General features: G+C 39.8%; 2 protein-coding genes and 1 non-coding gene across 4 annotated transcripts in view; 2 read left to right on the top strand and 1 right to left on the bottom strand.

The window, feature by feature from the left end:
• Positions 1–4335: 4335 nt before the first annotated feature.
• cry5 (cryptochrome circadian regulator 5) lies at positions 4336–10743 on the bottom strand. 2 transcript variants are annotated; one of them, XM_078252065.1, is made up of 11 exons: positions 10560–10743; positions 9575–9800; positions 9281–9475; positions 8988–9106; positions 8651–8811; positions 7828–7968; positions 6496–6663; positions 6205–6345; positions 5310–5461; positions 4992–5221; positions 4336–4882 (listed from the first exon to the last, which is right to left on the bottom strand). In XM_078252065.1, the coding sequence occupies exons 2-11, from the start codon at positions 9787–9789 to the stop codon at positions 4818–4820; spliced, it is 1587 nt and encodes a 528-aa protein (XP_078108191.1). In that variant the 5' UTR covers positions 9790–9800; positions 10560–10743; the 3' UTR covers positions 4336–4817. The 2 variants fall into 2 exon arrangements, with proteins under 2 accessions (XP_078108191.1, XP_078108181.1); XM_078252055.1 differs by lacking the exon at positions 10560–10743 and adding an exon at positions 10203–10553.
• The window catches only part of LOC144519143 (FERM domain-containing protein 5-like), a 77522-nt gene continuing 75782 nt past the window's right edge, over positions 10512–12251 (top strand). Inside the window, exon 1 of the mRNA XM_078252079.1 lies at positions 10512–10532. Within this exon, the coding sequence (XP_078108205.1) occupies positions 10512–10532 (21 nt within the window). The remainder of the gene's footprint in view (positions 10533–12251) is intronic.
• Positions 10823–10894, top strand: trnah-gug (transfer RNA histidin (anticodon GUG)). The gene has a single exon. It is a non-coding gene; the product is annotated as a tRNA-His (tRNA).

A 12251-nucleotide genomic window follows, 5' to 3' on the forward strand; every position in this document is an offset into this window, starting at 1 on the left:
ACCACTTGTGGTCAGTAGTTGGCTGCTCTTCTCCTTAAACTTTTTAGCTCTGTGTACAGATGTAGTAAAGAATCATATGAGCCTGTCAATCAGGAGAATGACGCATTCACTTTTAAGTCCATTTATATGAGCAGTACACTCTCTCAGTCTTTCAGTCACAGTTACTTTCCAAACATGAACGTGTGGAGTTACAATGACCCCCCCCCCCCCATTTGTTCTTTAGAATTATATGGACAAAAAAAACAGTTTTATAATATGATGAAATATAAGATGGTAAAACCTACCAGGCTCTCTGGCATGCATTGTCCCATGAGCGACAATTGCATTGGATCCCCAAAGGAGAAGCAGTAGGAATAGAACAGCCTTATATAGGCAGATCCCACTGACTGCCAAAGAGCTATGGGTTATCTTCACACAAGCATGCACACACACACGTACACACAGTCTTTCTCTCATACACACAAATTTGATTAGCAGTTGAATTTGAAATGTTCTGTACTTTACGGGATGCGTTGGTTTGGTTTAACGTGATTCATATAAAAATGTGACTTCTGTCTGAAAATAGGTATCCTGTTAACATTTTTGTTTCTGATCAAACAAATCATAGTTATGTAAAAATGTAACTAACGAGTAAGGGGAGAACTAAAAACTATCAAAACAAACCTTTAAGAATTATTTATATTTATATTTTTATATTTTTATTTTATTTTATTATGTACTTGTTTTTTGCAGGGTAAACAAGCTGCAAACTACTTTTCTTCGAACTGATTGGAACTGGCACCAGTACTGTGATTTACAGCTTCCTCAGAGTATAGTCCCTAAATCAAGATCAAAGATATGAATCCAAATGTTCTCTCGTTACCACATACACTCGTCATATTACGCATGCCAACGTGCCTTCTGTTCAGCTATTTACATTTTTTGTTGTTCCATCCATCCATCATGGTCCACCGTAACTCCCACATTTTCCACTTTTCTTGCCAGGGAGGTGACCCACTGACTCAACTTAAAAACCAAGATTTACTGAAGAATTTATTTCAAAATAAGAGAAACTATTAAAAGACAAATAACTAATTTCACAATGAAGGACCTCTAACCCCCCAACATGGACACACAGTATGGCCTTTCAGAATGGATTCCATGAGTGATTCCCATAAACAAACACACCCTACACACACACACACACACACACACACACACACACACACACACACACACACACACACACACACACACACACACACACACACACACACAAACATACACCCTGCAGTGATAGACATGTATGGTTGCCAGTCCTCTGTCTAGGGGCTGGAAAACACAATTGCCTCAGCATGGTCTGGATATTCTGGACGAGGTGTGTACAGAGAGATCAAAGCACAGTTGGGTGTGGAAACACTACAGAGGCTGGGAGAATGTTGTGTGAGTCTATTCGACAGTGAATCCCCACTAAACATGTTACCCAACTGCTGATGGCTGAAGGGGGACCTTCTAATGCTGATGAAGATACAGAAAAATGTGCAATCATGTTGTTGGGCAGAAGTTGAAATCTTGTTAAAAAAAATTGAAGAAAAAAGATTCTTTAGCCTTTGCTTCTTTGATATCCAAAGGAAACGTTTCCATTAAGTTTTATTTCCATGTATTTTGGGAATCCATGTCACATTATGCCTCCTTTCCATAAAAAAAGATCATTACATCAGTGTTTTAACAATTCCTCTCCAAATCGGAATTCAGTTGGGGTCGGTGGGGGGGCAAGATTTTAACATTGCATGTCCATTGTGTCATGGTTTGCTATGTATAGTGCTTTCTCAAAATCCTGTTGTGCTTTTTAGTCTGGCAGATTCATAGAGGGGCTACAGATGATGCTCTCTGAGATCACTACTTCTGGCTTTGTTGATAGCATTATCTGTCTTTTGCAAACAAGATTGTGCACTGTCAGAAATGGAAGGAACTCACTGCGGGGCAAATGTAAATTGTTATAATCAGTTGTTAGAACCAGAGTGGTAATGGACAAGCCCAGGTCTAGATGACTGTTGTTGTTGAGGATGTGTGCAGCGGTGTGTGTGTGTGTGTGTGTGTGCATGTGATAGGGATAGACCAAAAGGTATGAAGCAGGTTGGCCAACTGTCAGCTCTTCAGTTTCACTGTGGCATTTATTCACCAGCTCCATAGACATCCAATAAATAGTGACCTTTCAGCATTTGCACATGAACCTTTCACTCACAACTTCCCCTTGCACTTTCTCTGGTTATAATGTCATAAATACGACTAAAAGAGAAAATTGCGAACTTTTAGTGTAAACTGGCCATCGGAGAACACCTGCATTCAGCCTCAACCATTATGCCCTTGACTCACACACAATGTCTGTAAAAATGAATGTCAATGAAGTTGAGTTGTAGTTATAGTTCCGTGCAATTAAACATTTTTGTTATGAACAGGTGCTGTCTGTAATTTCTCATCAGGTAAAGTAGCCTCACAACAGGTACACGTGATGATTGACGTAGCAAGGGTCTCTATCATTTGCCGGCTAACATTGAAGCATAAAATTAGAATAGGTAACATGGGCATGTCCACTTATGTTGTGGTATTCTTCAGAAAATGTTTGATAAGGTGATGAACCCAGCTCCTCAATGAGTGAGTGTCAGTATTAAGAGTTTACTCTTTGGGTCTGTTGGCTAATAAAGTGGTTGAGTGCATTCATATTATTTTGTAATGTCATAATAAAAAGCGTTTCTTACAAATTATGCTCCAAATGAATTTGAAATAGTGCTTGCCCTATTATCATGGCTATTGCTTTGCAAATGTAAAATGTAAAGGCTGGATCTTTTTGATAGCTATTCTTCTAACTAGTTTTTATTATTTTTTGTAGAAAGCGGGAACTAATTGTTTGATGTTACTGCCTGTGGAGCAAATAAACTCCTGAGGTAAATCACTACTATTTAAGCTACATGAAACACCAGCTGCATGGGAACAGGATGTTCTAATCCAACTGGGATATTACAGCACACAGATCCAAGATGGTGTGAGTTGTGAGGTGTCAACATGGACAGACAGCGAGTGGGGCAAACCAGTGGACAAACAGGGATGGAGGCAGCTATAAATGGGATTTTGATCACAGACGAATGAATCTTTATGGGGCTGGGGCCAACTTGACATGTTTATAGGACCACAATTGCAGAATACATACTGACTTTAAGATCACGTCTCAGAACAAACATAACATTTCCAATAAAACTAAGTGATTAAAGTTCAAGCAGTTCTGTATGGCTCTGGTGTGAGAATGTATTGCCAAGAGTACCCCCAAAAACCCACACGCGCATGCACAGTTGGACAGCAGATTGTTTTGATGTTTGACAGGTCTCTGTGGAAACTGAGCTTGGCTTTGTACAGCCGTCTGGGTCGCTGTTGAGGTTGTGACATCATCTTCTGGATATTCATACCAGTGTCAGCTCCAAGGAAGCAGAAACAGGAGAAGACTTGCACTACAAGGACAGCTGTGTGCGCCACACTCATGACTGCTCACACACTACCAATCACATGCACAGACTGTCAACATACAGTATGCTGCCTATACTGACTAATGAGCCTTAGTGAACATTGCAGCATACTCCTGATTAGACAGGGGCTGATGGCCATAATGATGAATAGGATAAATTTAGCCTGTTTTTAATTCAACATTTTAGGAATTAATACTTTTCAATTGAATCACTGCACCCTGAAAATAAAATGGAACTTTATGTGTGAGATATATATATATATATATATATTTGATTAATTATGCAAAATAATATCACTTATTTCATTACACACAAAAAGCGTTTCTTACAAATTATGCTCCAAATGAATTTGAAATAGTGCTTGCCCTATTATCATGGCTATTGCTTTGCAAATGTAAAATGTAAAGGCTGGATCTTTTTGATAGCTATTCTTCTAACTAGTTTTTATTATTTTTTGTAGAAATGTTAAAGGCTTGTAACATTTTTTGTGTCATTTTCTTTGCACATTATGAACTGCTGCTCAGTGTTGACCAAAGCTGCTAAGTGTGTACACAATCGTCAAACATTCTAAAACTCAGATTAAAGCCTATTAAACTTAACCAATCGAAAACTGATGTACCTGCATGACTGCAGGTGGAATTACAGTGTCCTCTAGTGGTAATAGTGAGAGCTCCAAAAATACCACCAGTTTGGATTGAATTTGGCCATTTGCTGGTCTAAGATGCCAAATTATACATTTTGATGTTTCACCCTAAAGCAGGAAAAACTACTGAAAACAGAAATCAAGCAATATTTCGCTGATAAAACAGGCATTGAAAAAAAAAATCTTACTTGCGAATACCTTGAATATATTTTTTATGAATTTTTAAATCGGATTCGATAACACCGGAGTAGTCATGCAATGTAAATAGTAAAAAAATAAACATTCACTTTCTAAGATGCAACAGCAAGGCATGATATCATTTCAGTTACAGAAAACAATAAAAAGGTCAACTTGAAGCAGACACAACGTCGTCTCAATACAAACTGCAGCCTTGAACAAGATGAGACCATCAATCCTGATACATTTGAACTTATTCACCATGCAAGAAACACTCAAGTATAACCTATAACAATTACTTTTAAGCATTGAAATAGATACAATATGCAAAATAAAAACAGAATTCAAAATATAAAATGGTAATGAAGTGTGTAATAAAAAAGTAGACATTGTAAACTGCGGCACACATAAATGAGACAAACCGTATATATTTAGTGATTTGTAATGAACAGTCATAGATTACACAATAACCCTATTACTTTGTATTCATCTGTATACTATTACTTTTTTCTATCTTTCTTCTTCATCATCATGTCAATGACAGATGGAGCCTTGCGCTTTACACCTAGGAGGAAAACATAAAGAGAAGAATTAAAGAAGCATGTTTCTCTGTAAACATGACTAACATCCAGAGTGGATGAACCTCTCATACAGGTTTATGTCTCTTGCAATACCTTGTTTTTTGCTGGGTGATTTGTTGGGTGATTCAGCAGGGTCTGCTCTCTTGGCATAAGCTAACTTCATCCTCTGTATGTTCTTTTTGCTGATCACTTCATGCTGAACTATGGGATGCGGGTAGTCTTGCCCCACAATGCATCCTGCTGCCTGCTGGATACTGTGCGGAGCTTTCCAAGGCTCATAGATATACTGGGCCGGGAACTTCTTCAGAAGAGGAAGGTACTTTCTATAAAGTAGAGTGGAGGCAAGATTATTTCAAATAGCATCATTGTATCATTTGTGATAACTTGAGCTTATCAGGTCTATGATCGTACTTGATGTAGTCTCCATTTTTGTCTGTCTTCTTGCCAAATGCAACAGGGGAGTAGACTCTGAAGAATTGGTGGAAGAAGGCACTTGCTGAGAGCCACTGCCAGTTTCCAGCATTCAAAGCCCAGTCGCCATCCAATAAAAGCTCCTCAAACACCTTCAGGGGCAGTGAACAAAATGTTAAAGAGTACTCGGATTTAGCATTGCACTCCAATAACATTGTCTGACTCATAATGCACAGTTAAAAAATTAATTGATGCAGCAGAACCAGAGATACTTTTCCTTGTCAAAACCTGGCGGCTACATTACCACCAATGCAACTTGATTGCAGAGATTCGGGTGTGTTATGTTAGTAGTGGCTCTTGTAGCCTCAAGGCGCTCAAGCAGAGATAAGGAGTGGGCTGCAGAGGTCTGGTAAGCTCACTTCTTTCTAACTCCACATCCGCAGATGTTTTTTATTTTTAAAACTTATAGTCTTCAGCCCCACCTGACCCTACTCAAGGCCTATACAACATTTTTTCACACATGCGGGACTCACTATAATCTACTTTGATTTCGTAAAATTGGCGGAGTTCCCCTTTAAAATATGGTGAAAAAACCTTTGATAGTGATAAAATCCTTTAGATGTGATCCGCATTCTTACTTTGATGAGTTCAAGTGTTAGTCATTTATATCAATACTTTGTAGTGTGTTGCAGTGCCGTACAGATATCAAAACTAAAGGTACCCATTTAAGGATAGTCTGGTTGACTTTTGCTAAACCATTTCATCAAGACTGTGAGGTGTTATTTTGCAGCTTCTCTCCCACATACTGTAAACTCCACGTGGAAATGTGGGGCCGTGTGCCGTGGGGCTAGGTGGTTTAACTTAATCTACAATAGAGGCAAGCTCATTTGCACACCTTCTGCCCTTCTTCCCAGCTGATCCACAGGTCTCCCCTGGTGAGAAAACAAGCAACCGCATGTCTGGCCAGGTGGTGGATCCAACCCTCCTGTCTCAACTGAGTCATGATGGCATCGATGAAGGGGAAACCAGTCTGAGCCTTAAGGGAATACACAACATTCAGGATGACAGGAAATCCAGGAAATTAGCAATGCTACTGAATTATCATGACAACCATTCTTCCAACAGCATACTTTTCCATCTGTTCAATCACTTCCATTTAAAATAATTTTTAAAAAGGACTCAGTACCTCTCTCCATGCAGCCAGATAATCAGGGTTTGTGTCCCAATCCACCTGGGTACACACAGGGTTGCCTTCCATCTTGTCAAAGTTAGGGATACCCACACTAGCGGTGTAGAAGAACTCTCTCCACAGTAGCTGGCCATGCAGGGAAACTGGAGGATCTGAGTGCTTCTTCTGCAAATGTCACACATACACAGCAGTCAGACCAAGTCAAGCTTTAACAGAATTTTAAAGTTGGGACCATACAACAAGATGTAACACATTTCCTGCCCTTTTTATATAGCTTAAAAAGGACAAATCCGGCGCAAAATGAACCTAGGGGTTAATAACACATGGGTACCGAGTTAGGGTTCTCTGGGATTTGTTTTCATGCTAATTGAATGTGACCAGTTTTAGCGCAAACCACTAATTAGCTTATAACGCTAGTCATCGGGGCACGGGTAAAGTAAAAAGAAATCGCTATTTCTATACCACCAACAAGGCTCAAAATAGCACCACACTTCCATTGTAGCATAATGAGGGTCCCTACATGTAAACCGAAGCATTGAGAACTTTGTAAGTGTACAGACAGTTTATTAAAAAGATAGTTTATAAAGACAGTACCGTTCACGTATACATGCAGGCGCCATATTGGGAAAACAGTCACGACCAGTCGGACGACTAACGACGTGCAATGTGAGCTGAACTGTCATGTAAAAACAGATATAATTCATGCATTTCCATGTAATTACATTTCACAAAAGTAATTCCTATCGACCCATTGGGAAACCACGGACCATGGGAGATTTCAAGTGACAGTTCAGCTCACGTTGCACGGCGTTCGACTGGTCGTGACTGTTTTCCCAAGATGGCGCCAGCATGTATACGTGAACGGTACGGTCTTTATAAACTCTTTTAAATAAACGGTCTGTACACTTACAAAGTTCTCAATGCTTCGGTTTACATGTAGGGACCCGAATTATGCTACCGTGGAAGTGTGGTGCTATTTTGAGCCTTGTTAGTGGTATAGAAATAGCGATTTCTTTTTACTTTACCCGTGCCCTGATGACTAGCGTTATAAGCTAATTAGCGGTTTGCGCTAAAACTGGTCACAGTCGATTAGCATGAAAACAAATCCCAGAGAACCGTCGACTCGGTACACGTGCTATTAACCCCTAGGTTCATTTTGGGCCGGATTTGTCCTTTAAATCAACATCTTGGTTATTTTTGTTTCTGTTGAAATGTATTAAACACTGAGGGAAGTTAAGTTATAATACCATTATAGACCATCAGTTGTGCAGCCTTATTCTTAGCGTAGCACACTACCTACAAAAACTGTACTGCAATCGTAACACTCACCCCCCGATAGACATCGGTCAGCCTCCACCAGAAGGTGCGTGCAGACAGGCAGCCAAAAGTGACGTATGGACTGAGGACAGTGGTGCTGGGGCTCAAAGAGTTCGGAGAAGTCTGCGGCTTCTCAAAGCCACACACCCATCCCTGAAGTAAAAAAAACAAACAGATGAAACAACGGAAATAAGAGGGAGCATAGGTCAAAGACGGGACATGTACATTTTCTGTGCCAGGGTTTTTATGTTTTTGTTAAATATATATTTGTATTATATATTTATTAAAATATATCAAATTAATCAAATTTTACTCTTATGTTGTAGTATATTAACAATGAACCAGTATACATTATTTTAGAGTTCCAAAGTGTAGAAAGTGTTTTCAACAAATATAAAAAGCATTAATTATATTGTTTCAAGAAAATGTTGAAATGTGGGATATATCTTTGTTCCAAAATCTCATTAAATGTAATTCAGTAGCAAAGAAAGGTACATTTTGTTAAACAAAAAACATCTAAATGATGAAAGCACATACATTTATGAATGTAAAATATAAAAAACTGTGGATCAGTCACATGTACTTTTCATGTACTCTTATACATGTACTTTTGTACATGTATAAGTCTTTGCTTTGCAAAGTGTCAACTATATTTATCACCACTACTTTAATAATAAAGTATTCTTTATTGTATTTATTGGATGCTGGTTTTAAAAAAGTTCTCTATTCAATTTGATTTTCTTAGAAGACGTCTAAATTAATGTTATTTCCATGTGTCTCAGAAGTGAGTTTCAGTGGTGTAGAGAGAAATAATAGGTGTGTGAAAGTGAAATACTGTTCTTTGCATATGTTCATCTAGTCTCCTCAGAGCCTCCTGTTCTCCTCCTGGGAACTGCTCCTGTCCAAGAGCTGCTGTGTCCTGGCCGAGCTCCTCTAGCGTAGGGATCCCATATTTCTTCAGTTCTTCATCGTTTTCTGAACAAGGCGTCTTCACATCTGTGACAGGACGTATGTATGTATGTATGTAAAAATATAAAAAACACTGCTTCAAGTTTTACACTTGTATGTTATGTTAGCTTTAAACCAATGTTTAAACCAATTGGTTTTAGTTTTTAATTTCCGTAAAGACATTATGATAAATCACTGGCACGATCTAGTGTTGTTCGTAGTACCTTTTGTATCTTCCATGATTGGAGCTGGGATGGGTCTCTTAGGGGGACCAAGAGTCTTCACTATTGCCCGCATTCGGTTATAAGTAAGGGGAGCCTTCCCATTGTTTTCCTCAATTATCCTATGAAGACATGACAGACAATAACAAAATCACCATCCAAACAGTATGATGCAGCAGTCTTAAACAACCCTGAAATAAAACGGATCAGAAGTAACAATTGGATAGGATTTAAGTGAAGGAAGAAAACAATGTGTGAATGCCCCAATATGTGTACATGTTCAGCATGAGTAATACCTGTATATATCATAAAGAGTGTGTGAGATCTTGTAGATGACTTCGACTCCATGCTCTTTGGCCAGTGTGGTCACTGTTTTGTCCCGGTTCAGACTGTAGGGCTCTGTGTCATACTCATAGGTCAACTTTGTTACTTTCCACTTGTCGAACAGCTTGGGGAACACTTCCTCAGGCTTCCCTCTCACAACAAACAGCCTGAAGGAGTCGAACGCACCACAATATGACAATACGTATATGTGTTTTTCTAACTTTATTGATATTCAATATTTCTGAATGTTATCCTTATGATTATACCTGGAGTTGAGTTTCCTGAGGCTGCAGTCCAGATCTACGAGGGCTCCGACGAGGAACCTCCAGCGGTTGATACCCACACAGGTGTTGTTATGGAGGTAAGGGTCCAGAATGAACACAGGGTACAGTTCCTTACAGTCCCTCAAAGCAGCCATCAGTGCTGGGTTGTCGTGCAATCTGAGTCCCTTGCGGAACCAGTGAATACATGTATGAGACATGCCTTGTGAACCTGTAGTCACATCAATTGCAGACATTTCTCTAGACTTTTCTTTATTCCACTATGAGCCATAAAGGAGGTATATGGGCATAATTACACAGACATTATGTGCAAAACTGGGTAGCAGATAGTAGATTCAGTGAATTCTAACACAAAGTGCATTATAACCTGCACGTTCAAACAGTGGCAAATGTAACAATACTGAATTTACAGAATTGCTTTAACTAGATACATTTGGAAGTTCTGGCCATCGACTCAAATTCATGCACCCAATTCTTAGACCCACAAGACGACACAGTTGCAAAAACAATGCATAGATTTGTCAACAATATAAGAAAATGCCGCAGCGTCAATGAGTTACATGCATGCACAAGTTAAGCACAAATGATACACAGCTGTGTAGCGAAGCGTTACCTTAATCGTGCCTTAAAACACTTGGTCGATGCTGTTTGGTAACCGGTGGCACGTTGACTTGTGTTACAAAAACGGGAAGCTGTGCAACGTCACCAGCAAAATCAGCCAACCAGAGAAGAGCTAGTGAATCACATGTAGCCCCAGCAGTTTATCAGTTTATACACCAGATGTCACTATTATGCAGTCAATACTAGCTATGCTGCAAGTTACCTCAGTTAAAAATTATGAAAAGAAAAACAAGAAAAGGTGGTGTTGGGGAGATTCTTGAATGGAAATGTGCAGGCTCTGTGTCCTCCACGATAGCTTTCCATGAGAGAGAAACAACAAGCAGTAAGCTACAAGGGGATTATTACTCACCACAACCCGCTGAGGTATTGTGCTATTCAACATATGGCGTAGTTGCAGTGCAATATCCACCAGCCCATCGTAGCTCGCCGTGATCGTATAGTGGTTAGTACTCTACGTTGTGGCCGCAGCAACCCCGGTTCGAATCCGGGTCACGGCATTGCGGGTCAATGTCACGGCAGATGGGCTGTATTTTGATAACATTATTGCTGGGTGTTACTATCACTGATAAGTTTGCTTATTAACCCCCGACATTCGCCGGCTCATCGTAGCTCGCCGTGATCGTATAGTGGTTAGTACTCTGCGTTGTGGCCGCAGCAACCCCGGTTCGAATCCGGGTCACGGCATTGCGGGTCAATGTCACGGCAGATGGGCTGTATTTTGATAACATTATTGCTGGGTGTTACTATCGCTGATAGATCCCTTTATTAACTGCTGACAGTAGCCAGCTCCTAGGAGCCAGCTCATCGTAGCTCGCCGTGATCGTATAGTGGTTAGTACTCTCCGTTGTGGCTGCAGCAACCCCGGTTCAAATCCGGGTCACGGCATTGAGGGTGAATGTCACGGCAGATGGGCAGCATTTTAACATTATTGCTGGGTGTTACTATCACTGATAGATCCGCTTATTAACTGCCGACAGGAGCCAGCTCATCGTAGCTCGCCGTGATCGTATGGTGGTTAGTACTCTGCGTTGTGGCCGCAGCAACCCCGGTTCAAATCCATTTTATGCAGGTTTAAGCATATTACACCACAGGCAAATATGTAGCCTACTCTTAAGTTACTTATTACTTATTTTTTCACACCCCTCCAAACTATCTCCAAATGTGTTGATTTTGAACGTTCGTTATCGTCTGTCATTTGAAGGATTAGGATGGGTTTGTGGGTTGCGCAAATTCTCCAAAGAAAAAGACAGAAAAACAAAAAAAGTCGTCCCAAAGCTGTAATCGGGGTTGTTTAGGGATGCATTAATGTAAACTACTTAACAGCATATAAAATTATAATAAATTAAGACAACCTTAATAGGCTACAGCAGTAAAATGCAACAATGCACCTGCAAATATTAATCCGAAAACGTCATAATAGTAAAACCCTGAAAGGACATAGGCCTACTGCACAATTCGTTTTACTTGCGATACTTTGAGTAGCACCTACTTTTACTTGAATAATAGGCCTATATAAAAATAAGGTTTTGAATGCAGGTCTTTTACTTGTAGAGTATTTTCCTGGTGTTGTAGGCCTAGCTATAGGCTACTATTATTTATATTTATTTTTTTCCCCACTTTATTGTACTAACCGTAAAACACCACCAGATGGAAATCCAATCAAGGAAACCGGAAAACGATAGGCTACTGTTAACAGGTTGGCTCAAACTCATTCAACAAACCCGTCTGTGCAGTAATATATTAGGATATTAAAAGTAGCCTTCTCCTGACAGAAACTGCTCTCAGGCAAAGCTGATAACCGTCAAGATAGGCTATAGCCTAGGCTAGGTGGCATTTGTTTGCATGGAACTGTAACCTTTGAGCAAGGCATTTAACCCCCATTGGTTTAAAAGAGCTTAATCAATTGCCTTCTGCGGGTATAGTTCTCCGGTTGAAATTCGTGAATGTAGCCTAAGTAGAATGCTAACTTTTATAACATAGGCCTAATTTAGTTTTAATTTATTTCACAAAAGTAGCCCAAATTGGCCCTTCTATCAAACTG

This window comes from Sander vitreus, chromosome 1 (assembly GCF_031162955.1).
Source record: "Sander vitreus isolate 19-12246 chromosome 1, sanVit1, whole genome shotgun sequence".
Classification (NCBI taxonomy): domain Eukaryota; kingdom Metazoa; phylum Chordata; class Actinopteri; order Perciformes; family Percidae; genus Sander; species Sander vitreus.

Excerpts from the sequence above, each read along its gene's own strand:
- cry5 (XM_078252065.1), bottom strand. The coding sequence starts at position 9,789 with ATGTCTCATACATGTATTCACTGGTTCCGCAAGGGACTCAGATTGCAC. Across the intron at positions 7,969-8,650 it reads ATGAACATATGCAAAGAACA|GGATGGGTGTGTGGCTTTGA; the intron begins GTATTTCACTTT and ends TTTTTACTTCAG. Across the intron at positions 4,883-4,991 it reads ATCACCCAGCAAAAAACAAG|GTGTAAAGCGCAAGGCTCCA; the intron begins GTATTGCAAGAG and ends TTTTCCTCCTAG.